Source organism: Tiliqua scincoides, chromosome 2 (genome assembly GCF_035046505.1).
Source record: "Tiliqua scincoides isolate rTilSci1 chromosome 2, rTilSci1.hap2, whole genome shotgun sequence".
Taxonomy (NCBI): Eukaryota; Metazoa; Chordata; class Lepidosauria; order Squamata; family Scincidae; genus Tiliqua; species Tiliqua scincoides.
In genome coordinates this window covers 131365847-131393776 of record NC_089822.1, presented here as the reverse complement: position 1 = coordinate 131393776, position 27930 = coordinate 131365847, and the positions used below count along the sequence as shown (strand labels likewise).

The window sequence follows — 27930 nt, the reverse complement described above, 5'->3', positions numbered from 1 at the left end:
GTGGGGAGGAGGAAGGGCAGTGGGCATGAGGAGGTGGATCTTAGCAGAAGTAGCTGCAGCACACACAGGAATCTTATTCCCGCTTTCCTGGTCCAACATACCCCCTGCCTCTCCTTGGATTTAGGTCAGCAAAATAGCTGGCATAGGTCCAAGAAGACCCATTGATGGCCAGGTGGCCAATGGAGAAGTAAAATTTTTGCTTGCCTCTCCCAGGCCATCTGGTCGCCCCCCCTTCACACGATGGCTGCATCATGTAGGACGGTAGGAGATAAGATTGGGCTGCAAGTTCCATTGACATCAATGGGATGTAAGTTAGTCACAACTAACCTATCTCATTAATGTCAGTGGTGAGTACTCATGACTTTCTTTGGATACAATTCCTAGATTCCGCGGTTTTGCTCTGCACTGATGGTCCTCAGAAGCTGCCCCTTGAGAGGTGATCATAAATGATAGAAAAGTTTTCTTACAAGGCTACCTGCTCACCACTTTTGATCTTCCTCTGCCATGGGCAGCCACAGTTTATGTCCAAGTGTCATAATCCATGCACATTCATTTCACGCAGGACCATGGTGAGGCTCCAAAGGCCTAGCCAACACACTGAATGAACTGAGTGAGAGCCCTCGAACTTGGTGTAGTAGCATCTGCAACAGGCGGGAGTTCTGTGACAGATGCTTGGGGGTTTTCTCCCCTGCCCCCATCCAGGAAGATGGTGCTTCCTGGATGTGGAAAGTTTGGAAACCACTGCTCTGCTTCTTGATCCTACTGCTCTGTTCAGCTGATCAGGAACAAGTCAGTGGCTTTAACAGCATTTTTACCCAGTGTGAAGTAAGTATGACAAGTCCATCACATTGATACCTACCATGAAGAAAAATTACAACAGACCAGGAACAAAAATTGCATCAACATACTGGGCTCTGTGATGGTAACCAAAGGGGCCAATGTAAATTCACATTCTTAAACATTAAGGCTGCAATCCTAAAGCAGAGAGTAAGCCCCACTGAACAAAATAGGACTTACTTTTGAGTAGACAAGATTAGTAGACAAGGCTATCCAACTTTCCAGCACTGGTGCAGCTGCGATGCAGCCCTGAGGCAAGTGAACAAATGTTCCATTACCTTATGGAAACCTCTATAACTACCCTCCCACCACAGGATGAAGCACACACCCCATTGGGACAGCTACACCAGGACACATAGGATTTGGCCCTTTCATGGCCAACATTCATAAAATTATTCCTAAAATTATTCAGGTCCGTAGGCCATAAGAACATAAGAAGAGCCCAGCTGGATTAGGCCAAAGGCCCATCTAGTCCAGCTTCCTGTATCTCACAGTGGCCCACCAAATGCCCCAGGGAGCACACAAGACAGGCCAACAGGCCATGATTGACTGAAACCATTTTTACCTAACGTTTGCCTACTGCTATGGCAGCCTATTATTTATTTAGACATTTATATCACATCTTTAATCCAAGGTGGCTTACAACACTCCCTAATAAATTACAAAGTATTATAAAAGGAAAGAAGCATTAAAAATTAATTTTAATATTAAACCATAAAACATAAAAACAAAAAACAAAGCAAAACCTAAAACATATCGTTGAGCCATTGGGGGAACAAATTAGTCCAGGGAAGCAGTCAAGTTTCAGCAGTATTTCAGAGGTACAGAGGGCAAATGTCAGTAACCAAATGTCAGACGAAACAGGAATATTTTGAACCCTGCTGAAAAGCCGTGAAGGAAGGAGTAGTTCTCAGTTCCCCTGGAAATTGAGAAATTTCTGTAGTGCCACTATAGAGAATGCTTGCTCCCGAGTTGCCACCCCTCTCACTTGGGACAGAAACAGCACTTGTAGAAGAGCCCCCTCAGATGTTCTAAGAGGGCTGACTAGAATGTATGGAAGGAGATGGTCTTTCAGATTGCCTAGACCCAGATTATGGAGGGCCTTAGAAAAAGCACCTTGAATTGGGACCAGAAATCTGGTTTGCATGCTTGAGTAATTCTCCAAGTATTTGCTCTCATAGTTCACTTCCACAGTGCACCCACTCTAGATGGTGCACTTTGGTCAGGAAGGATGACACAGGTGTGAGAGTGTAAAGAGAAATCTAATAGGGAATGGACTTGGTCACATCAGGATATTGCACTACATCAGGGGTGCCCAAACCCCAGCCTTGGGGCCACTTGTGGCCCTCAAGGACTACCAATTTGGCCCACAGAGAACTCCCAGTCTCCAAAGAATCTCTGGCCCACCAGAGACTTGCTGCAGCCTGCGCTGGTCTGACACAACTGTTCTCAGTGCAAGGGCAACTGTTTGACCTTTTGCGTGAACTGTGGGATGAGGGCTTCCTCCACTGCTTGCTGTTTCATGTCTGTGATGCAGCAGCGGCAGCAAAGGAAAGGCCGGCCTTGCTTTGTGCAAGGCCTTTTATAGGCCTTGAGCTAATGCAAGACCATTCATTCATATAAGTTCAGTCTCTAATACATTCATTTATATAAATTTATTCAAATTTGAAATGTAAATTAATTCTTTTTTTTTTCCGGCCCCCAACACAGTGTCAGAGATGGTGTAGCCCTCCCACCAAAAAGTTTGGACACCCCTGCACTAGATGACCTTTAGGTTCCTTTCAACAATACAGATGACTCAGTGGTCCTATTCATATTGGACCCTTTAAATGAGGTACAATACGAATGGTGGCTTCCAAGCACCTGTCCTTATGACTGTTGGTTCAGACAGCTGCTACAAGTACCTAGGCAAGAGATGTAACTTTCCCCTCTCTTCTTCTCCTATGCTCCCATTAGGGACAGAACTGCTGCCCCAGCCCACTCACCCTCTCAATGTCTCGCTTTTTATCTCAGGAGCCAGAGAAGAAGATGATAGTTGGGCAGCCAGGCTATTTAGCTTCCAGTGGCATCACTAGAGGGGTGTGGGCCACACTGGGTGACATGCACAGGGTGGGGGGACATGACACCACTACCGGTCAAAACATTTTTAACCTTGGTATTTTCAAATAATAGCATCATGTTACATATCACTTGATGCGCAATTTCATGCAGAATGCAATGGAACAACCCACATTGAAGTATCTCTATTCTACCGAACGTTATAGCCAAAAAACCAGCAGAAGTGGGGTGATGGTGCATCACCATGCCCACTGCACAGGGTGTTGCCCAACGCACTGCATGGGAAGAGGTCCATCACGGGGGTGACACGCTGACCTCCCACACCAGGTGAAGCAAACACCCTAGTGACGCCTGTTTGCTTCCATCTCTTCTCCAGCTCTGCTCCTTTCCCCTGCAATCAAGAGCAAGGAAAAGAAGTCAAGGCAGGCCGAAATGAAATCACAGTAGCCAAGTGGCATCAATTTCCCATGGAAATCAGATCTATACTTCTGCTATTTTGGCATCCCTAAATATACACATCTGCGGCAGAAAGTCCTACTAGTTTCAGTAGTCCTTAATGTCTACTGGAGAATATTATTTATACTGTAAACCGTTCTGAGTGAGGTTTCATAGAAAAGTGGCATAAAAATGTGAAAAACCAAGTGAAAAGTGGCCTCCTTACTGTGCTCCATTGCTCAGTTTTCACAAGCCTGGAAATGTAAGACTTCTGGTTTTAGTTGTAGAAGCCATGTGAAAGTTGAAGGACACAGGCTGCTTCCCGCTGCCCCACTGGGTGCTGGGAAGCTCAGGACTGGGCTCTAAGTCACATTAAGTCATATTGGAAAATAGAAATATGCAGGAATAGTTTCAGTCAGTGTTGGCAACCCTACTTACTACAGTGGCTAGAAGTACACAGCAGTGAGAGTGAGGTATTGGCTATTTGGGGAAGATTCAGTGCAGGTAGGGGGAGGGCAGGGGCAGTTCAGGGGAGGGAGGGGGTAGATCCTGGCAGCAGCAGTACATGCAGGATCCTACCTCCCCCTTTCCTGGCCTGGATCCACTTCTCTTTTTGGATTTACACCAGTAAAATAGCTGGCATGCGTTCAAGGAGACCCATAGACAGAGGTATTTGAAAATGATGATGTTCTTTTACTCAGAAGTAAGCCCATTGAACACAGTTAGCTTTAATAACAATAACAACAACAACAACTAGGTATTTATATACCGACTTTCTGGTCATCAGATTACTCCTCTGACTTTGATTTTTACAATTATAAAGTTTCTCTCTTTCAAGAACCAACATTTCAGATGGATCTTCCTGGTTTGGTCTCACTTCTGGCCTCGAGTTCTCCCACACAGGCTGACAAGCAGCTCCATCTCTCACATGGAGGGCAGCCAAGACACATTTTGCTCACACCAAGAGCAGGTGGAATCACTCAGCTCAGCTTGTCAGCTGCTTCAAGTTCTTGCCATTCTCAGCCGTTCAGGGAACTGCTGGTGTCCTCAAACCGGCAACCTTCTGATGTTATCTTCGGGCTAACGGAGGTTCTACCCTCTAGACCAGACCTCCTGCCCTTTCCTTTCTTTCTCTTCCAGTATAGCTATCTTTGGTTTGCAGATTACTGTAATAAACTCAAGCTATCCTTTCTTTTTCCTTCTTCCTTTCCCACTAGAAAGCAGGCATAGGATATCACTCACTCACACACACAGCCCATCCAGCTCCTAATGAAGCTTCTCTCCCCACACCAACCAATCTGAAAAGTCAACGAAGGTGGCTTAATCCTGTCTTACTTATCAGAAACAAATACCTCTACCCATATGCGATCAGGTGGCCTACCAGGATGCGAGTAAAAAAAAAGTTCTTTACTTACCTCTTGCTAGCAGTCTGATTGCTCTCCCATAGCATGAAGCATGTGAAGACAGCAATATTATGCATCTTTCAGATGTGAAATTTACACATGTGTACACATAGCTACAGAGACTAGGAGGAGGAGAGGTGCAAGGTATTTCACTGAAAAGACAAGTGCATGGGCTCAGTGAGCAAGTGCCGGGAAACCACTTTGTTCAACTATTGGCTGAGAAGGCAGCTGCCAGTACTTACTTTGGGAGCAACAGAGACACCTGTAGCCAGGTTCCTCTGTATTCACTATAAAACTGACAGGAGTCTTGTATGAAACTCCTATATAGCTCATGCATTTCTGCTATTGGTTTCACTGTCTATCTATGTAAGAACTACTTTACCTAGTCACTCAGTTAGATACTCAGTCAGATACTACTTTTACCCAAACAGGGAACCAACGCAAGGCAACTCACAATATCCAATAAAAACAATACACATGCAAGCAGACACAAAACAACATTATTGCAGCATAACCAACATTGACAGTACCCAAAAAGAAATTTCCAATGAGTAGTCCCATAAAAAGTGCACTTGAGGTTTTTCCTTGCTGTTTAAATGTATTCAAAGAAGTGGCAAAGGGAGTCTCCTTGGGAAAAGAGATTTACAGTATGAGGGCCACTACAGAAAAGCACCTGCTAGGCATCCCATGAACCCTCTCTAGGTTGAGGGTTGAACAAGGCCTCTCCTACCAATCTCAGTATATGGGCAGGTTCATGAAGGAAGAGACATGGTTCTGTCAGAACCAGAACCTTGAACTAGGCCCAGAAACATACTGGCCCATGCAGTTAGCAAAATACTAGTATAACATGGTCAGAAGACGATATTCCCAATAGCAGTCTTGCTGGTACATTTACACATAATTTGTGGCCCTATGTAGGCTCCAAGCTTTCCACATGCACTTAGGAGAAAGGTCTGACTTTCAGGTTCTTCATAGCAAGCCAGCAGCAACTTCAAATATCTGAAGAGACTTGATCAGGATAAAAGTTACATCTGCAGAACTGGCCCCAATTATTTCATTATTTCCCCCTTTCAGATTATGCATAAATTGTGAGTGCCATAAAATGTTTGTGGTTTTTTGGTTTGATTTTTTTTTTTTAATAGAATGAAAAGACTGACACATTACAACTCACTGGAACTAATTCTTTTTAAAGGCAGAGTAAACAGAAAAAGGTGCTAATCTCAACGTCATTATGCAAGATTGTGCTTATCTAATGACTGCAGGGACATTCAATAGGACCCTCATTGTCTAGGGGAGAATGGGAGAAAATTCAGCACCAACATCCACAGCCTAGGCGTGAACAAGGAAGGTGTCAATGCTGTCTGAAGGTGGAAAGTTTCCAAAGTCCACAGGAACAAGTGGAGGGAGGGGAGAGGACTGGCCAGCGTCTTGGCTCCACCCACACATCTTTGGTACAATCCTTTCTTGCTACACCTGTAGAGAGAGAGATATATATATATATATATATACCTGTATGGTCCCAAATTTTATTGCAGTCCCTTACCGTCCTGGGCAGAGAAGAAGTCTTCCCACCATCACTGTCACACCACCAGCTTCAGCCCAGTCATCATGAGAAGAGAAATCTGCACCATCGCTTTTGCCCGAGCAGTTTTTTGCGAGTTCTTAGGCACCATGCTTTTTGTCTTCTTTGGGCTAGGTTCTGCCCTAAAGTGGCCTTCAGCCTTGCCAAGTGTCCTCCAGATCGCCCTGGCTTTCGGCTTGGCCATCGGCACCATGGTTCAGACATTTGGTCACATCAGCGGTGGCAACTTTAACCCAGCAGTCACCATTGCTTTCTTTGTCGGGAACCAGATCTCTTTCCTCCGGACCTTGTTCTACGTCGTGGTCCAGCTGGTAGGGGCCATTGCCGGTGCAGCCATCCTGTACGGAGTGACTCCTGTTAACGCACGGGGCAACTTGGCAATCAACGCGGTAAGTACTTTCTGCTGCTGGAGATATAATTCATGCCGGTGATGGTCTGGAATCCCGTGTGAGGAATTCTCAGGCGAGCAAACATGCCCATGCTGGAAATTGCATCTCAGTAGGGCCCCACAAGGAAAGGGCAGCCGCTCCATTCCTGCGGCTTGCGGCACAAGAGATTCCACCAGCACATTGCATGAAAATGTGCTCTTCTGATACACCTGTCAGTTTGCTGCGATTACAGGTTTACTGTGCATTACAATTTACAAGATAGTATTTCTTTCAAAGGCATCTCATATCCTAAGTGGGTGAATCAGCCAGTCAGTCAGTGAGAGAGAGAGAGAGAGAGAGAGAGAGAGAGAGAGAGAGAGAGAGAGAGAGAGATTATTTAAACTGTGTCACCTGAAGGAGGAGCAGAAAAATATGTAAGGAGGTTGTACAGCGTATGAGCTTCCTTTTATGTCTGTGATGTTTGGAAATCATTTGGAACCATTTCAAGCTGTGCAAGCACAATTTGTACATGTAGCCTTGAGTAACCTTGGGAAAAACATCTGGAACCCAACATGCTGCATGGGGTGGGGGAGTTCTATGTACGCAAAGAGCCTTCTCAGGTTCCCCTTTCCCACCATGTCTCCACAAGCCATACGAAAAGCCAGTCTAGGGGCTCAGCATTCAGTGCAATTCAAGTTGGGCTGTGGCAGAAAGGGGAAATCAGCAATACACAAAAGCTCCACTTCTCTGGACACAGTGTTTTCCACGAGTGTAAAGGGATATTTTTAGATCTCTAGTAAAGGCCATGAGACAACATTAAGCCATTTCGGCCCAATGTTGTATACACACAACAGGGATCAAATATGTACACCTGTAGGCTGGGCAGAAATGAGTTAAGCCCATTGATTCCGCAGGATTATGTGCACTCAACTCTAATGCTGGATTGTGACCAAATGACATAAACCATCTGAGACCGCTTAAGACTCCACCTGTAATTAGACCTGGACAGGGAAGGTTACAGGAGCCCAGTTAAGCCAGCATGAGGGTGATACTGGCAGCACAACATAGCAATAGGAGATCAGGAGACCTCTTATGTAAATATTGCAGAAACCATCTGAGAGCATTCACTTGCTTTACGGAAACTCACTTGACTTTCCCTGAAAGTTTTACCGGGGGGGGGGGGGGGGGACTTAATATTTGCTTTGCATGTGAACCGTCGGCGCAAATTAAAGGCAACTGAAAGTTCACAGTTAAGGGTCAATGCATGAATTTGCAGCAGCTGAGGTTTGGGCAGGAATCAGGTATTAAACCCTACTTATTTAGTGTCCCTCTCAACCCCTGTATTATGGCTATAGCTTATGCGCCCTCATTCCTCAACTTGTCACCAGCACCATTCTTGTTTTATGACCACTAACATGTTAATAAATGTGCAAGATGATGCACTGGCCATAAAACTGACTCAGCGGTTAGTATTGCCGTTGGGCCGCTCTTGCGTGAGTGATGCTAACATCTGATTATTGTTAATGCAGAAGAGAAAACGGGGTCCTTTGTAATGCAAATGAGCTGCTGGCATGGAAGTCTGACACTGGAATTACACACCCAAAGGAACTGCTTAGAGCCGAATGGGTGAAAATGCCCACAGTCTCTGCCAAGAGGACTTAGAAACTGATTCTTTACCCCAACATTCACCCCAACACAGCTACATATCAAAGGGTTATAGTTCAGTCTAATGCATGCATGCAGTCAGTCTAAGACTGAGGTCAATATAACGGTCAGGGAACCGAACTAGTCTCCGTTTTAGGCTGCCTAAATGAGGACCCTCAAATATGATCCAAACTGTTATAAGCTCCTGTGCTTCTCCTCACGCTTGTTCCTCAGCAGGTACCTGTTGTTTGAACGGCAATTTGGAGCAGATCCCAGGTCTAAGCCAATGGCACATGCTGCATCCTGTGGTGGTGGGGGCAGTCACAGAGGCCTCCTCAATGTAAGGGAACATTTGTCATAGAGTTGAAGTGCAGCTGCGTCGACGCTGGAAAATTGAATTGGATTGGGCCCACAGAGTGAGGAAAGGGAGGCACCACAGGGCTGGGTCAGTGAGATAAGTGTGATGAGGGACAAAAGAGATAAATGTAGCTATAAAAGGGATAAATCAACAGATCTTTTTAAAAACAAATTATTTTCTATTTTGCAGTATTCACTTTGAGATTCTTTTCCTGCCCTATAGGGAGAAATAGTTTAGTCTTGCACCATGCAGCTTGGTGAATTGAATTGTCTATTTAGTATTCAAATGCACACGCTTGGCAAACACAAAAATGCCAAATACAGCACCAAGTGCAGGTTATTGGCTCAAAGGATTGGAATCTGAGCTCTACCATGAAGTTCTTTTAAATATTTTCAGAAAGGGCACCCTCATCAGCACTCAGCAGAAGCCTGTAATTCCCTGAATTAACTGTTACCCTGCACATGCCTGATCTCGTCTGATCTCAGAAGCTAAGCAGGGTCAGGCCTGGTTAGTACTTGGATGGGAGACCGCCTGGGAATACTGAGTGCTGTAGGCTTATACCATGATCTCGGAAGCTAAGCAGGCTCAGGCCTGGTTAGTACTTGGATGGGAGACCGCTTGGGAATACCAGGTGCTATAGGCTTTATACCATAGTCTTTCGAGACTGAAGGTTGCCAACCATGAAGAGTAACTTTCAGATAAGAATGGGTAGGATCCTAACCAAGCCTTCCTGCTCTCTCTCTCCTGACAGCTCAGCAACAATACAACCGCAGGCCAGGCCGTGGTGGTGGAGTTGATCCTCACTTTCCAGCTGGTTTTGTGCATTTTTGCCTCGACTGACAGGCGGCGACGTGACAACATCGGCTCCCCATCCCTGTCCATTGGGCTGTCCGTCACCCTGGGTCACCTGGTAGGGGTGAGTGTTTCAGCAGTTCTTTGCATATTTTTGTTGCCTGTCAAGACACAGAAGCAAGAGAGAGGAGAAAAGATCATAAAACTATGAGAGGTTCACACCTCACAGAAGCCCCCCACTGTTTACCCCAGGAGCACACGGGCTGTTGCCAACCTCATGGCTGGTATGCTATGAGGAATCAGTGGTGTGAAGTGACAGTGTCGGGGGAATACGTGGTTTCTGTGATATCTGCAACAGAACAAAACATCAGCCATGGAAACAATGGCATTCATGAAGAATGGAGCTACCTATTCAATGCAAACAGCATTTTCATATAAGTATGGCTCAGCTAAAAGTATAATGACAACCCTATAAACTCCAGAGGGAATTGCAATAGAGGGTAGTCGAGTCCCCTGAGACTCAACCCCAGCCATGCAACAGGTGGAGACTGAGAGCAAAGGAATGGTGCCTAGGAAATCAGGGGATGAAGTTTAATGCAGTGCCTAATAGTACCTGGTTGGGGGGGGGGCAGATGATGGCACCTGCCTTGTCAGGCAAAATAATGTGGCTGTGCCCAGTGCCTCTGGGTGGAGGATGAAAGAAAGGGTGGGGTAGTAAATGGCAAAAGCTCTCAAGCCAAGCAGAAAATTGCCTCCCCCACCCTAGATTTGGACTCCACACCCTTTCACTCCTTCCCCAGGACACCAGAGAAAGAATCTTGAAGCTCCAGATCTCACCCTGGGAACTGGCAATCAAAAAGTCACATGGGAGAGAAAGGTGCAATCATAATAGGTGAACCGTCCCAAAATCCAAGGCCAACACACAGTTTCAATTCCCGTGCAGGACTGTGCCCATATACACTTCTCCAGAGATTTTTAAAATCTATTTATTTTATTTATGTACATTTTTATACCACCCTTCTGCCAAAGAGCTCAGGGCGGTGTACACAGCCACTCCCCTCCTTTTGTCCTCACAACAACCCTGTGAGGTAGGTGAGACTGAGAGAAAGCGACTGGCCCAAGGTCACCCGGGAAGCTTGGTGGCTGAAGGAGGATTCAAACCTAGATCTTCCAGGTCTAAGTTCACCTCCCAGGCCACTACACCACCCTGGCTTTCTTACTTAGGATCTTCTTACTTAGCATCACCAGATGAATTAAAAGACAACACTGAGAAGAAGGAAGGAAGATCATAGTAGATGAAGCAAGTGACTGGAAGAAACCACAGTGAAAGTCAGATGCCTAACCCACAGCTTTTTTTTATTTACTTCTTTTTCCACAGATCTATTTCACTGGCTGCTCCATGAATCCAGCCAGATCCTTTGGGCCTGCTGTTATCACAGGAAGATTCAGCCCAGCTCACTGGGTAAGAAGCCAGCTTTCCTTCTGGGACAGGAACAGGAGTAGAAAATATGTCATATAACAGGGTTGTTTGAGTATCACAGATAACATACAGCAGCATGAATTAATGCTCTAGATTAGAACAGTGGTGGGCCTGTACATTTCAGGAATGTCCACAATGCTATCGCAGTGATGTCGGTGGGGATGGAATCCAGGACTCGGCCACCACTTTTTTCATGTCAGTTTGAGGGTGTAGTCCATAAAACCTGATCTAGATTCAGTGGTAAACCCTCTTGACAGATTTTTCTAGACACAGTTTTGGCTTCCCTTGAAATTTCTCAGCTCATTTGATTCTTGCCCTTTGTTTCTCAGGTCTTCTGGGTAGGACCCATCTGTGGAGGCATCCTGGCCTCCCTGCTTTACAACTATCTACTCATGCCCCATGCAATGAATATGTCCGAGAGGGTAGCAATTATGAAAGGCACCTATGAGTCAGAAGACGAATGGGAAGAAAAAGAGAAAAGCATGGAAATGTCTTCTCCCTAGACAAAAGAGCTCTGGATGACAAGGAAAAAGGCCTGGATGACAAGGAAAAAAGCATCTGACACTGTTTGATGCTGCATGGACACTCTGACTATATGTTTTCTAATTCAAAGAACAAGCAGCTTCTGCTAGTGTCAAGGGGAAAGGGGGAGACATCATTTTATGTAAATAACCATCTTGAGTGTGTGGCTGCCCGTGTCTCTGAATGCATGGTTCAACCCAGGCAAAGAATGAGCTGTTCCACTGCGATCTGTCTCATAAATGATGCATTCAAACAGCAACACCAAAACAAGAATGGTTCCTAAGCTCTTGGGACGTGCAAAGGACTGCAAGTGTTAAAGCGCTAGACCTGAAATCATCTTAACATCTGTAACTGTTCAGGGGTTGGGGTCATTTATTAAGCTACTTCCAATTGACTTCCTGTTGGGCCCTAGAACAAATCCTTCAAGTACACATACATACTGAGCTATCAGGATTTGGGAGGGGGGGGCAGGCAAGGTGACCTGAGCTTGAATTCCCTAGGCTCAGATAATAATGCTTGCTACTAGCTTTTCAAACATCATCAATCCATATACAGCACAAACATGGGGGGGGGGGGGAAATCCCTCAGGACAGGTTAACAGGTGGGCTTACAATAGGTGAGAAAAATTGACAGCAGATTTATGTGGAGGCTTTGGAAATGTGCAGGGAATCCTTCAGAAGCCTGCACTTCTACCTATTGTTTTAGGTTCATTGGCTTTTCAGATTGGTTGGTGTGGGGAGAGAAGCTTCATTAGGAGCTGGATGTGCTCCTTCTGTGTGTGTGTGTGTGTGTGTGTGTGAGAGAGAGAGAGAGAGAGAGAGAGAGAGATCCTATGCCTGCTTTCTAGTGGGAAAGGAAGAAGGAAAAAGAAAGGATAGCCTGAGATTATTACAGTAATCTGCAAACCAAAGATAGCTATACTGGAAGAGAAGGAAAGGAAACCCTCACATTCCATCTGGTTAGTGCACTAGCTATAGTATCCCCTTCAGGTGCAGGATGCTTGTGCAATGTTGTACCTTCCTCCACTTCCAATAGAGGAGGGGCTTGGCCACAGAGGAAGCACACACAGGCATCCCACAGATGCACCCAGCAGCCTGTGGAGTGGTGCTCTGAGAGTTCCCCAACCCTGGCTCCTTTGTCCAGGGGGTTGGTTTTCACCACTCAAGCATATGAATGAAGTGAAAGTGGAGCCAAAGTTGACTTCTGCTTTTAAAAAACAACAAACCACCCAATTTTACTTTAAAAGGAAAAGAAAATCTGGGAACCAGTACTAAATAACCTGGCAACAGGTCCAGAGACAGAGGTATGTATTAATTTACATTTTCAGTGACTGAAAAGGGGAGCACAAGAAGCTGCTGAACCAAGTCTAAACCTCCCATGATCAACTTTGGAGAGTCCAAGACATGAAAGTTAAAAAAGCCAATCATCTCTACAGTCCTGAGAGAACCAGGCATCTACTGGTCCATTTCAAAGCATTACAACTTACCTGGGAATGGGGGAGGCACTGCTGTTTTCTGCACTGGCTGCTGTCTCACTGCATTTATTTCCTGTCAAAGAAGAATACCTTTGTATTTCAGTTTTCTGTAATATATTGCACTATTTATTATAATAAAAAGAGAATGTACAGCAAGAACTACTACGAGGTCAATGGTGATGGTTATAGTTCTGGAAAGGCTCTTCAGGTGAGTTTTCTGTAAAACTCTGGCTATAGACTTCAGGTTCCACACAGATGTTGATAAACTTAACTGGTTGATTAACAGGATTGCATACGGTTCCCTGGCAGGGTTTGTACTGCATATGTTTAGCGGGTACCCTGGCTCCTTTAGCGGGGTTTACCTTAGCCAAGGTAAGAAAAGGGGGAGTACCTAAAGGATGTCCTGTGTTGAAAGGGGCAGCACACAGTTAATTCACTGTGCCTGCATACAACATATAAGAACAAGGATCATTCTGCTTCTAACAGGTCTTACCTGCTAATGGATATGATGAGAACAGTGGGGACATGAGCTAAATGAGAGCTGGTATAAATCATGGTTAAGGCTGCAATATATATACACATACATGGGAAAAAGTTCCAGTGTACTCAATGGGATGATCTACTTCTAAGTAGATATGCATGGAATTGGGTTGCAAGAGACTGAGCTGCAAACCAGGATTCCCCCAGGTTTAATCTTGCTTCTATCATGTGTAGTCCCTCTGTGACATCAGAGCAAATAAGCCAATGGCAGCTAGAAGGGCCACTGTCCCCTTTCCTACCAAGCCCCACTGTGACATCCCAATTCATTATAAACTGTTGGATGACATTAAAAGCCTATAGGTGTAGACCTGTCATGAAATTCATAATTGGCAAGTGCCTGTCAGTGCGATAGCCAGGATTTGTGTGAAGGGAGACTTTGTAGAATGCAAGGACCACTGAAATATTGACTGCCCCTCTGGAGTCCCTGTCTGCAGTGGAGGGATAGAAAGCAAATTTGTCATGCAAGAGAATGACAGGACATCGTGACTTGATTTTTAAAAAATAAACAGAAGAGAGAAAATGCTTATTTTGGGACTGCAAAACACTATCACTGAGCCAGGTGTTGTGGGTTACTCCACAACATACACACTAGCTTAACAGCTAACTTCTTACAATAGCTACAGCATGCTCTGTAAACAGCAAACTTTTCTTTTTAAGCGATTTGAACAAGCTCTAACATGGCATAAGAACAATATTTTCCTATATATTAATCAAGCATGAAAGTCATGTGATAAACAGCAAACAAAGAATGGTGTTCCGTCCTCTTAAGAGAGATGTTTGTGCAAAAGTCATGTACCATTTATATGCTAGTGGGATGATATCCAGGTCAAAGTCTTAGGGGCAAAAAGGGTGCCATTGTCAAGGCAAGCTTGTATAAGTTAAGGCCCGTGGAGCTTAAGGAATAAAGCCTCATTCACATGGCAAACTGGAAGTTAACTGATAGACCTATGCTTCCAAAAAAAAAAAAAAAAACCTGTACCTATGCCCACAGTATGGAGTGGCAACTCCTTCAAAAACTGAAAGCATTGCCACTAGTATGTAACCAATGTACAAGACCCCAATCCTAGCTAGGGCTCCTGCAGCAGAACACTCTTTCTGCAGCAGAAGTGCCAGTTTGGTGGTTGAAGTTACATGCTGCCCTTGTGTACAACAAGGCTACCAGCAGACGTGGCTTGCAGCTGCACAGGCAGGCCAGCAGCAATGGTGGTAAGTTGGCAGTGGGAGGAGGTGGAGGAACAGGAAAGTGTCTCGGTAGGGAAGGGGGCAAGTAGAAAGCATTATTGTCCCAGTCTTGCAGCTGAGGCTAAGAGAGAACTCGTTGCCTAAGGCCACCCAAGGTGAATCATGGCAAAGGCAAGATTCTGAGCAGGGAAAGGCTGAGTCATGCCACAATCTCTCAGCACTTAGTTAGGCTCCACCAGCTCTTGTTATCATCCTCTTGTGGACTTGGAGCAGGGAGGGAAGTGTGAGTCCTACATTTTAAATAAGATCAATTATCATACAGTCTTTAGATTTTACATGATGAAACTGGCGCAAGGAGACTTTTTCCAGTGGATATCATTACTTGTTGGAAGTGCCTCCATTCAACAGCCAGGATTAGTGCCAGGAAGATCCAGGTTGAAATCCCCGCTCAGCCATAATGCTTTCTGGGTGACCTCGGGCCAATCACTGTCTCACAGCCTCACCTACTTCACAGGGTTGTTGAGAGGACAAAAGGAGGGGAAGGACTATGTGCACCACCCTGAGCAACTTGGAGGACTGGTGACATAACAATGAGAAAAATGAATAAAACAAGTGAGGCTATTCCTGATAATTTACCTCCATCTAAGGCAGGGGTGTTCAAACCCCGGCCTGGGGGCCAGATGCAGCCCACAGCAAGCCTCTTTCCGGCCCGTGGCCAACCTCTTGTCCCCTGAAAGCCTCTGGCCCACTCAGCTGAGCATGACCAGAACTGTGCTCTGATTGTGTCTGGAGGGTGTTCTGAGGACCAGAGAGGTTGAATGAATGAGCCCATTCGTTCATTTATTCACTCATCTAAGTTCCATCTCTAATTTATTTATTTAAAAATTTTTCTGGCCCTCTACACCGCGCCAGATATTTGATGAGGCCCTCTGGCCAAAAAGTTTGGAGACCCCTGATCTAAGGAAAAACACCATGTTCCTAAATCCTGGAAGTCCTGCGAAATTCTGGTTGCTGCGAAAGGCCAGCACAAGAGCTTGCAACCCTAATTGCAGATTACCATCAACTTTTGCAAGAATGCTTCCTCCCTTCAGCTTATTACGCCAATCATCTCCCACACACCCCAAGTCCTGGTTCCTAGAAAGGAAAAAATTTTCCAGCCTCCAAATTATTACACAAGCCCATTCCTTAACTGCCAGCCGTGCTGACATTTCTGAGCTAACTAGGGGACTCAGCTACCCGTTAACTTGTCACCGAGTCAGCTCTAGCAACCGGCAGCCACGAGGCCATTCACTTTCTGTTTGGAATGAAGAGGAAACAAGACCAGGTGGGATAGACACCAGCCTGGAACCAGCACTGGTCTGGTGGCTTCTCTCAGCAACATCTTTCCCATGCTGAAGGATGGCAGCTGATTTGAAGGTTTCTACATCAGCCAGTAGCGCTGGAATAATTGGTTATTATCACCTGATTTCTCTAGCCAGGAGGATTACGGGATGCCTTGAGTGCCTCCCTAATGGGAAGAATAAGTGCAGGGTACAATTTTTAAAAAAATAAAATATGATGTGAACATGCCAGCTGCAACTGCCTGCAGTTCCCTCCTTTACCCAAAATACTTGGCAGCCAAAGAGTCAGTGCCCAAAGCATACAGGTGTCCCGGCTTAAGTCCCACATGGCTTGTCATTTTTAAAAAATTTCTAAAGCTGTCAGTGGGCCAGGCCACCTGCCCTGGAAGCCATGTGTAAGATTGGTAAGGAGAAGGCATTCTGCACATGTTCTGAGACATTTTTCATTATTCACACATTCCAGACCTGAGCCCAGATGCTGGGGCTGAGCCCATAAGCTCTGACCAAACTGGTTGCTGTCCCAACACACAGATGATGTTTCACGTGCACAAAGCTGCCATCTGGACAGGTTTCAGGGAGTGGGGCAATGGCCCTACAGGGATGCCCCCCCCCCGGTGGTGTGTCTTCTCCATGCCATGGAAAGTCCATGCACATGCTTTTGCCATCCTCAATTCTTTGCTTGATGTGTATTCCTTCATGATGCTACTGCAGCTACAACCACAATAGAGGAGGACTCTCGCCCATCCTTTGCTTGATTCCTGATTAGTTTTCTCAGCTAAGTAGCCAATGGGGAGGCTTAACAGGAAGCAGTGGGAAGCAGGTGGCAGCTGCAGGCTATCCCCTTCCTTTCCTGGTGCTATATGACAATTCCTGCATGACCCAGCCTGCCCTGTTTGCCAGGGAACAGCACATCCTAGCACTGGGGGAAGAAAATGGTCCACTGATGTTGCTGCTCTCTTGCTATCACATAGGAAGCATCCCCCTGGACTCTGGCTTACCAGGAGGCAGTGGAGAGCAGCAACAGACCCTTACCACCTCAGAGTTGGTCAGACATGGGTTCTTATATGCACATGGGCCCCTGGCTTGTACCCCACCAGAACACACCTGTATCTAGAAGCAGTCCAACACCTGAATCCCTTTCCATGTAAAATCTTTCTTTTCTTTTCCGTTTTTGGCCTAAGAACCGACCTTTGCTATTTGGCCAGGGTAATGCCACCAGCATATTACTGGAGTCCTAATGAAATGTCAACAATGTAGTGATGAAAGTGCTGATACCACCTGCTCCATAGTAGTTCTTTATGTTTCTCCCCTGGAGAAGGCGGCTAATGTTCGAGATAATCACATGTAACCTTGTGATAAGGACCTCCAACCTCATCTTTGTCATCAGCACAGCTTTGGGCCTGCAGTGCACAGTGCTTGACTGTGCGTGTGGTAAGAAAATGAGAAGAAGGTGGAGCCTCTCTGGTACACTGAGGGAAGAAACTGCCAAAATGGACAGTGCTGCTACCCTTGAGGACAGAACAAGATGCCACAAAATGGTGGAGGTCTCTGTGGGAGAGGAGACCACAAAACAGACAGCATGGATGCTTTCTACAAGAAAGAAAAAGGTTTGCTCCCAGAGCAGGGGTAGTTATAACTTATAGGACTTTTGGACAAAGAATACAAAGACATTGTTGGGTGGGCGATGGTATCTGGTACATCTCCTAGGAGGTTCTAGGGCCAAAGGTATAGCATCATGTGGGCTGCACCTATGCCTCAGCCAATAGTGGAAGTGGCTTCCTGAAGAAGGAATCTGAAAAGACTGTCCAGTGGGGCTGGTCACTGGGCAACTGAGCTTAATTCATTATGCGGTAAGACTTGTGTGTACTTGCAACAAGATTATGCTTTCAAGACCTTAGAGAAAGGTACATACAGATGCCCCACAGTACTATAGCTTTCAGTTCCAATCAATGGCCCTTTATTAACCCATTTCTGCCCAGCCCGCATGTGTACACATTTGATCCCTGTTGTGTATATTCAACGTTGGGCAAAAATGGTTTAAAGGCAAAACCTTGCCTAAATAAAGCCTTACCTCACTCACCCCCTCCAGGGCAAAGTTCTGGCTGACTCTCAGGAATGTTTGCTAAGAAGCCAAAATGGAGTTAAGAGAGATTGTGTTTATTTTGGAAAGGTAGGTCATTGGAAACAGGCCTCATGCTTTTTCCAGCCCAGAAACCACCTCCCTGGTATACCTGTTGCCCCAGTAGTCCACCTTAGGAGAGGCATAAATAGTTGCAAGGTCACAAGACCTGCCTAGGTTCCTTCTAGCTACAGTGCTAACTGTGGGGTTAGCAACTAGTTGGCTAGCAGTGTGTTCCTTGATTGTCTAGGTGAACCTGGCATAGGGCTCACTGGCCTTACATGGGAGTGGCAGCCTCTCCCGGGGGGCCTAATGGGCACAAGGACATGGGTGGCTATGCTGCTACTGGACACGCTAATAGGAGCAAAGGAATCTGGTCAATGGAATCCCATTGACTACAGTGCCTGATTTCATGGCAAGATGGGTTTTACTACTGTTAAAACTTTTATACAAATATTATTATTATTATTAACAACTTTATTTTTACCCTGCCTTTCTCCCGGAAGGGACTCAAGGTGGCTTACAACAGGTTAAAACAGATTAAAAACATAATTTAAAAACAGATAAAAGCATATTAACACATATCATAAAAACAGTAGTCAGATAACAAGTAGTAAAAAGGTAAAAAGAGCATAGAGCAGCAAGTCATAAAAGAATCAGGCCTGTAAAAAATTAAATTAAATACATGAAAATACAGCCAATTCAAGATTCATACGGTGCTGCTTGATATCATTGGTTTGTCTACCCCAATTGGCAGAGGTCTTTCCCAGCACGTTTGCTATCCAAAGTTACTTAGCTGGTGAGCATGGGCTGTGCTACAAAGATGTGGACCTGTCCCATTGTGCACATCTTTCTATTTGGGCTTGGTTTGTAAGTATTCATTTAGCCTGACCCGTGACTGAAACAAACATAATGCAGTGGTGGACCTCCCGTGATGTTTGATGGGGCAAATGCCCCAGGTGCAACCCTTTAGGCCTCCCAACGGGGCTGGAAACTGTACATCCAGTTTTCCAGAAGCACCATTTATAGCATTGGGGAAGCCTCAGGAAACTTTCCCTACACAGCCAGCCTGGGGTTACACGAGGCTCCTTCAGCCTCCAGTGAGTGGGGCAGGTGAATTTGTGCATGGGGGGCAGCAACAGCCCACAGGGGGCGCCATCACAGACCTTTGCCCTTGGGTGCGGGGCTAGGGAGGTCTGCCACTGACATAATGACTGACTGAATTCATGTTGTTGTTGTTGTTGTTATTGTTATTATTATGATTATTATTAATTTATATCTCGCCTTTTTGCCCCATGGGCACGCAAGGCAGCCTACAACAATTAAAAATACAAAATTAACAATTAAAAACAATAATAAAAAACAGTTTTCAATAATTCAAAAACTAAAAGCAAAGCTTTTAGCTGAAATGCTAAAAATGTTCAGCTTTTGTTATGTCAAACATCTTCTAAATTAGACTTAGAGATTTTTGTTTAGGTATTAAGTCAAGCTAATGAAACAAAGGCAAGAAGTAACTATTGTCTTACCGTGCTTTTTTACTCTAAAATTCCAAAAAGATCTTCCAATGTTGAATTTCAAAAGGGAAATTTTAAAAGGATCATTTATCATAATAAATAATCTGCAAATAATAGCAATAATCTGCAGTAATCTGCAATAATAATAGCAAAAGTAATCTGTTGACCACCTAAAACACTTGCACCCTGATGCAGTTAGTTAGAGACAAGAAAACACACCTGTTTTTTTCTTTTTAAAGCAAGCCAAGAAAATAAGGAAAAGAAAAATGAGGAAAACATAGGGCAATTTGTTCTTGGCAAACAGAAAGAAAATTACATAAATACACACCCAGTTTTCTCTGAAGCTAGGAATTAGAATTACACCCCCCCACACACACACACACATTTTTAAGATTAAGACTGCTATTGCACACTTAAATTACATAAACACACACCCAGTTTTCTCTGAAGCTAGAAATTAGAATCACACAGCCCCCACACACACATTTTTAAGATTAAGACTGCTATTGCACTTATTGGGGAGTAACTCAGGGGGCTTACTTCTGAGTAAACATGCAAACTTCATGATACCTGAGAAACACCCCATGCCAGTGAGTTACCAGAAAAGAAAAATAAAGGGACCAATCCAAAGAGCTCCCTAGACCAGTGAACCATAAGGCACTTCTGCACCACTGGGTGAGTCTGGAGGCCAGTGCAGGGGCCTTGGGCTGGCCTCCAGTGGCCAAATGTAGCCCCAGCAGAACCTGTGGAGGGTATGTATGTGCCGGTGGCAGGCTGGCAGTACGGGGGTCTTGGGAGAGAGTGGTGGGCAGACCCATGTGTGGATCAGGCCCCGGAGGGGGAGCCAGGATCAGACCTGTCCTTTGTGCTGCCCAGCCAAACTCTTTTCCCATCAGACCACTTTTATTTGTAGTACCCACCTTTCTTCATATTGTTGAATCCCTTTTTTTGTCAGATGTTTAATAAAGTAGCAACATTTTGATCTTTTGTCTGCCAAATGTTCATGTGTTATTCAGTGGATTGCCATGTGTCTTTGCTCTGCAGTCCCTATTGTGGGATTAACTTTTCATAAGAACCCCTAAGTTTCAGCATTCTTGGGGGGGGGAGTCCCCAGAAGACCCTCCTCTGCTTGGTCTCAGTAGCCTGGGATGATAGCAGTGGATACGAACTACCAAATCTTTTTTCCCCATTCAGCTGCTGGTCCAGTAAAGGGAAAGCATGTTCACTAACCACTAGGACCTACTCCCCTTGGTCAGCCTGCCTTCTTCTGGGACTCCCTCTCTTCCCTTTCCCTAACAATACCAAATCAGCAGAGCAGACTGAAGCAACTAAGGCTGGAAACAGGTGCGAAAATGGCACCAAAATTAGTGTTGGGTATCTATATTTTACAAACTTTATCTCACCATTCCAAACAGCATTTTGCAAATGGCCAAACACATGTCACAAAAATTTTGGCAGCATAAATCAGACACAATTTCAGGCTCTTCGGAGCCAAGGGCAACAATGCCTCTGCCGTCTGTGCCACCTTCAACTCCCATCAGAACAACTATCTGTCCTGTGCCATCTTTGCAGAGATCAGAAGAACCACACCCAACCTGACTGTTTATTCACAGGCTTTGCCAAGCCATGTGGCAAGTAATGTGCACTCACGTTCCTCCTGAACAAAGCAGCCATGAGAAGAGATGTGTCCAGTGATGCTCCCATCTAGGCCCATCTTTATGGTTCTTTACAATTTCTCGCCATCTGGTGGACCTCCCATTAGTGCTCATTTGCACCTATCATTTGCACATATTCCTTGCTCATTTTCACCTAATAATGCTTGTTTGCACCTACTGTAAAGAACAATAGGCAAATCTCATTGATAAGACAGACTACCAGAAATTTAGCAACATGTTGTCATGGATTGTCATGGATGTTGTCATGGATGGCCATCAAGTAGAAATGGCATGTTGCCCATACCATGCAATTAACTAGAGTGTTTTCCTTTTATGCTCATGTCTTATCCTATGAACATGTCTGATTTATTCACCTGGAAGAGTGCTTCTCATTTGACTTCTCCCAACTGTGACTAAGCTCCAAAGAAAGAAGTCATGCTGGAGAGAACTTCATGCACAGCTAAAAAAGGTTTGATACAAATGATAGTTTGGTAGTAGCTTGACTCCTGCTTTCTCCTGGATTTCTGAAGTCTAGTACAAAGCTAGCCAACTTTCCAACAGTAGGGCTGTGATCTGATTCCTTTAATAATTGGGTGGAAGAAGAAATTGAATAATGTAAGAAAAGGTCTTTGGTCTCAAAACACTCACATGAATTATTTCTTTCCTATATTTATATTTCATTCATTTAAGAATACGTCAAATATTTATTAAATGTCTAATAAAGGAAAAGGTGATAACAAAACCAAATGAGCAAGAAAACATAGAGAACAAAATTTGGCAAAACAAAGAGCTCCTTGAATATTTAACCAATCAGTCAAACTGCAATCATAAGAATGGTCAGCAGATGGCAGTGAGGCACTTTTGAATTTCACATCTGCATTGAAACTCAGAGTTTTCTTCCTGGGAGTTTTAAATGAATTTATAAGGCACAAAGAGACAAACTAAAATCACCATACAATCGTATGGTTTCTGGCTAATAACCAATTCCTATTTTTCTACCTGGTTGATTGGACCACTCACAGTGAGTGGGGATCAGTGGTCTCTCCCCTAGATGAATGATGAAAAGCTCTCGGTGGCTGGAGGAAGAGAGAAGGAGCTTAGGAGTTTATCATTCAGCTGGAAGGAGGTCCGCCTGCTGTCTGATTGGAGGAGTGCCAGCTGCCTGACCACTTTGTCCAGGGTGACCAGATACAATGGAGGACAGAGTGCCTATACGTTTAAGGGAATTTTGGCGGGTGCAGCCCAGCATGGAAGGTTTTAGAATGCTGCACCTGCCAAAATTCCCCTCTTCTATACAATGGTTAAAGGTGTAGGCACTCCATCCTCCATTGCATCTGGTCACCCTGACTTTGGCCAATTGTCTTGAAACGTGATCTCCACCTTTTCTCAGCCTGGAGAGGAACTAGCACTAACCTGAGACATTCCTGGGTTTCTCAGTAGAAAGTGAGATGCCAATGAAGTTTCAGCCCACAAAGAAACTCTGGGATGCTTTGGTAGCTAGAGGGCTAAATGCCTACCATCAGAAAGCCCAGAATCACACAGAAAAAGCGGGCAGAAATGTCTGATCTTGTCTGATCTTAGAAACTAAGCAGGATCAGGCCTGGTTAGTACTTGGATGGGAGACCGCCTGGGAATACTGGGTGCTGTAGGCTTACACCATAGTCCTTCAGGACTGAAGGTCGCCAACCACCCCACAGAAAAGAAGAGGCACACATAAAATATAGCAATTTTATGACACTTAGTTTTAAACAATTCTCAAATCATTTAAGTGAAAAGATGGAAAAAAAATTTTTGTTGAGGATGCAGGATCTTCTGCAGGCTGAAAGAAACTTTCAAGCACCAACAACCCAATCCTATTGGGCTGCCCCTCTTTCAGAACTAGTGGTCTGCCAGCACTGGTTGCTATAAAGCAGCCGCAAAGTGTGCACTGCCTGAGCTTTTCTGTGCACGTCATCAAAGTGCTGGCCACCCACCATGGCAGAGGGGATGGACAGGGCAGAACAGGGGCGGGGGGGGGGAAATGGAGATAGAGGCTGTGGGAGATGTTGAATCTGGTGGCAATTGTACATACCAGATCCTATCCCCTCTGGCAGCAGCTACTCCACCCCCTTTCTCTCCTCAGACTTGCACCAACAAAAATTGCTGGCACAGGTTTGAAGAAATCCATTGTGGGGCAGGTGGCTTATGGAGAGGAAAGGAGATTTAAATGCTTCTTTCCCTCCAAAGTTTCTCACTCCCCCTCTCCCACGGGATACAGCACATGCCTTTCCAGCATGGCTGCACCAGTGGCAGGGGGCAAGGAAGGATAGGATTGGGCCATAACTAGTCTTTCAGGGCTTCAATAAAGAAACAGCTAAATTTGCTCTATGAGGGAGCAAACAGTACAATTTGCCAGGTCCTCAGTTCTACCTATTGTCTGGTAAAACAATTTCTTGACAGTCCTGTAAAATGATGGATGTGTGTCATGCTGCGACTCACCAACAACAAAGGGGCAGTGATAAGTCTCCTGAACGGTTTAGTCTTGGTCACATTTTAGGTCTCCAGACCTCTGCAGGTATGGGGATTATTTAGGATGATCTGACTCTGGCCTTCAGCAGGTGAATCTAACTGGTTTGGAAAATGCCTTGAAGGAGTTTTCTGCTGACTTTTCTGTCTTTGCTGTTGAAGCCTCAGAATGGGAAAATGACTCAGGCCTTAAATATGATAGTTCCCAAGAGCCCTCTCCAGCAAGTTCCTCCTGTAAGGAAGGCTATGTCAAGTGATTCTTCCCGATGCGCTAGTTTAGTGTATGCAGGAAGACTTTCTTTTTATATATATAAAGAAGAAGCATGCAGCACTATCATACACACTCTGCAGTTCAATCCAGAATTCTACTACCACATTCCATGGCAAGTGTTGGCTCCAGGCTACCCTGAAAATATAAGGACAATTCTTTTAGGCAAGAGGACCAGAGTGGAAAGTCTCCTCCTCCCCCATTGCATGCATGCGTTTGAAGGTAAGCACCTGTGAGTACATCTGAGTACATGTGCCTCATGTGTATTGCTGAATAGTGTTGGCATTTGTCTTGTGTTTATAGATTTCCCATGGGTCCTTCTTGTTTTCTTTCAGATTACCAAAATGGGGACTCCTGGTTACAGAACTTGAGTGTTTTTTTGGCAAAGGATCCACATGACTTTGGCTATCATTTATTTTTTAAATGTACATCTCGCAATCCATCGCTGTTTATAGCAGTTTGTTTAAATGAAACTGAAGTAAAACAAAACTGACTTTAGAAATGACACGGAAATTAGCGCAGCAGCCAGGAGACAAAAGCCAAGAGAAGCACAACAACTCGGTCACAAGTAATCAGCCAATGCCAGAAGGTGGGTCTTCAAAATGACAAAACACTGACAAGGAGGAAGCCGATCTCACCTCCCATGGATGGGAGTTCGACAGGATGTGCCACCACAGAGGATGCCCTCTCACATGTTACCACCAAGAGAGACTCCCCTTTTTCTCAGGGGAAGGAACTATTGAGCTAGACCAGTGGTTCCCAGCCTTTAGAAGCTCGTGAATCACTGAGACAATAATTGCAATTGTCATGGACTGCATATTGCTGTGGATGGTCTGGTCTCCAGGCTCCCTGGTGGTCCTTCTCCCAAGCACTCCTCCATGGACTATTAAAAAGGATGGACACTGGACAACCCACAGTCACAGCTGACACTTCAGTGGCTGTGGGCAGTCCATCCTTTGCCCTCTTTGGTGGTCCATATTGTTTGCTCGGCAAGATACTGGAAGTGATCAAAGGTGATTTTGTTTTTCCCCCAAGACCTCACAGACCACTTCTCAGGGTCTTGTGGACCACCTGTGGTTCACAGACCATAGGTTGGGAACTAGTGAGCTAGACTGACTACACTTCATCCCAATCAGTGGCATCATTAGGGTTTGCATCACCCAGTATGGGAGGCCAGCGCATCTCCTCCATGATGGACCTCCTCCCATGCAGTGGGTTGGGCAATGACCCAGGTGGTGGGTGTGGTGGTGTACCATCGCCCCACCCCAATGGTTTTTTGGCTATTTCTTTTGATAGAACACAGGTATTTCAATGTGGTTTCTTTCATTGTATTCTGCTGTAAATTACACATTGAATGGTATATAATATGACGGCATTATTCCTACAAACCACATTTTTAGCAATTTGGGTCACTAGTGTGTGTCACCACCCCATGTGCATCACCCAGTGCGGCCCACACCCCCATAGCAATGTCACTAATCCCAGTGAAGGTGTGGATTCTAATTGGGGGTACACAGGCTTCATGAGTAATCTGGGAGAGACCCGCAGAACTGTAAATTAACAGTGAGGTTTCTTTCTGTGATGTGCATCCTGGCCCCCTTGCTGATGGGCAGAGGAAGGGTCACCCAATGCACCTGCATTTGTCATCACGTCTTCCTCCACCTTTACTAACAAAGAGCAACCTGAATTATTTCTGTGAAGCTCTAAAAGGGGGGGGGGAATGTTCCCAGCAGGATTATATTTCAAAGCAAAAACCTTTCCAAAACTAATATTCGGGTCTGGCAACTTAATCCTGTCAGAGAACAAGCAACCATGCAGCCCGCACTTGAGTTTCAGTGACACACCTTGCAACACCTCTCTGTGTTGTGTGTCAATATAGGTTGATCCAGGCATCCTCATTTTGCATGGATCAACTGAGTTCAAGCAGATAAAGTGCTTTGCTGCTTAATCACGTCAAGCTACGGTCTGATGGAAATTGTGAAATCGCAGCTCTGTCACTTCTTGATTTCCCAGTTCAGTTCTATCTGTGAGATCTTTTTTTTTTTTTCCCCCACCCCAAGGTTTCTGATATGGGCACAAACACTTGCTCTTCATATTATTTTTGCCTTGTGCCTTGCTTGGAGTGTTTAGCTGATTCCAGCAGGCACCCAATGGCTGGAAAAGGGAACTGTGCACATTTATTAGGAAAGCCTAATGCCATCTGATTAATGGTAATTACTTGACATGATTAATGGGCATTATCTGATTTATGCTACTTGCCTCTGTTGGTTAAAAGACAGACAGAGATGCTGATGGGGCACAGGGTGGGGCAAACATACTGAATGATGAAAAGAAACTTCAGCCAAAACAGCACTGCAGCAGCTTGGATGTTTGGAGAGTCGAGAGTGACATTTTACTGTTATGTTCTGCTTAACTGCACAGTTTGAAGGACCTACGTCAGCTTTAGAAATTGCACTGTGTGAATATGAAGGGCAAATATTAAATTGACAGATAGCAACTGTTACCCTGTACATGCCCAGTCTCGTCTGATCTTGGAAGCTAAGCAGGGTCAGGCCTGGTTAGTACTTGGATGGGAGACCGCCTGGGAATACCGGGCGCTGTAGGCTTATACCAGGGGTGTCCAAAGTTTTTGGCAGGAGGGCCACATCATCTCTCTGACATGGTGTTGGGGGCCAGGGAAAAAAAAGAATTAATTTACATTTAAAATTTGAATAAATTTACATAAGTTTACATAAATGAATATATTAAAGGTGAACTTATATGAACGAATGAAGGTCTTGCAATAGCTCGAGGCCTTGCACAAAGCAAGGCTGGCTGTTCATTTGCTGCCGCTACTGCATCACAGATGTGAAACAGCAAGCAGTGGAGGGAGTCCTCATCCCACACTCATGCGAGAGGTCAAACAGTTGCCCACACGCTGAGAGCAGTTGTGTCGGGCCAATGTGGGCTCCAACAAATCTCCAGAGGGCCAGAGGCTCATTGGAAACTGGGGACTCCTTGAGGGCCGCATTGGGAGTCCTCGAGGGCCACAAGTAGCCCCAGGGCCGGGGTTTGGGCACCCCTGGCTTATACCATAGTCTTCGAGACTGAAGGTTGCCAATCATATTAAATTGTCAATGTTGTGACTTTTTAAAATGGGGAGGATGGGATTTTTGTTTTGTTTTGGTTTTTTGGAAGGGGATTCACTACATTCCCAAGTGACATTGTAAATATTGATATCTCTTTTTTCAAATTTGTCTCCAGGTTAAGGCAACTTCTGGTCAGGTGGGAGGTATTTCAGTGACCTCGCAATGACATGGCTCTAATTGCCACATCACTACCTGTCACCAGAGCCAGCTGTACCTGGGATGCTTCATTTCTGTGCTGTTAAATGTGAACACATGGCCTGAAATTCTTTTTGAGCAATCTTATTAAAATACACTGAGTGGCGGACAATGCTCCAGGTCCTCACTGATACTTCAGGGCCCAATCCTATCCAATTTTTCAGTGCCGGTGCAGCTGTGCCAATGGGCATGCACTGTATCTTGTGGTAGGGCAGCAATCACAGAGGCCTCCTTAAGGTATGGGGTCATTTGTTCCCTTACACTGGGGCTGCATTGCAGCTGCACTGGTGCTGGAAAATGGGATAGGATTGGGCCCTCAGCTAATAATTTCAGCTGAATAAATGCAAAATGAAGAAATGCTTCAAAAAACCATTCTACTGGCAGTTCATTTGTGAAATATTTATTTTGTGAAGCGGTGAAGGGAAGGATGTGGAAGAACTCCTGAATCTCCTGAAACAGCTGTGAACGGCATCTGGAAACAGCACACAGAGGGAACACATAGCTATCAGACAGGGTATCCGTATCTTACGA

At 45.1% G+C, this 27930-nt stretch overlaps 1 protein-coding gene and 1 pseudogene across 1 annotated transcript; both read left to right on the top strand.

The window, feature by feature from the left end:
* Positions 1-6341: 6341 nt before the first annotated feature.
* LOC136639757 (aquaporin-5-like) lies at positions 6342-11460 on the top strand. The gene is made up of 4 exons (XM_066614241.1): positions 6342-6704; positions 9437-9601; positions 10856-10939; positions 11287-11460. The coding sequence occupies exons 1-4, from the start codon at positions 6342-6344 to the stop codon at positions 11458-11460; spliced, it is 786 nt and encodes a 261-aa protein (XP_066470338.1).
* A 15102-nt stretch (positions 11461-26562) lies between these two features.
* Positions 26563-26682, top strand: LOC136642485 (5S ribosomal RNA; annotated as a pseudogene).
* Positions 26683-27930: the final 1248 nt, after the last annotated feature.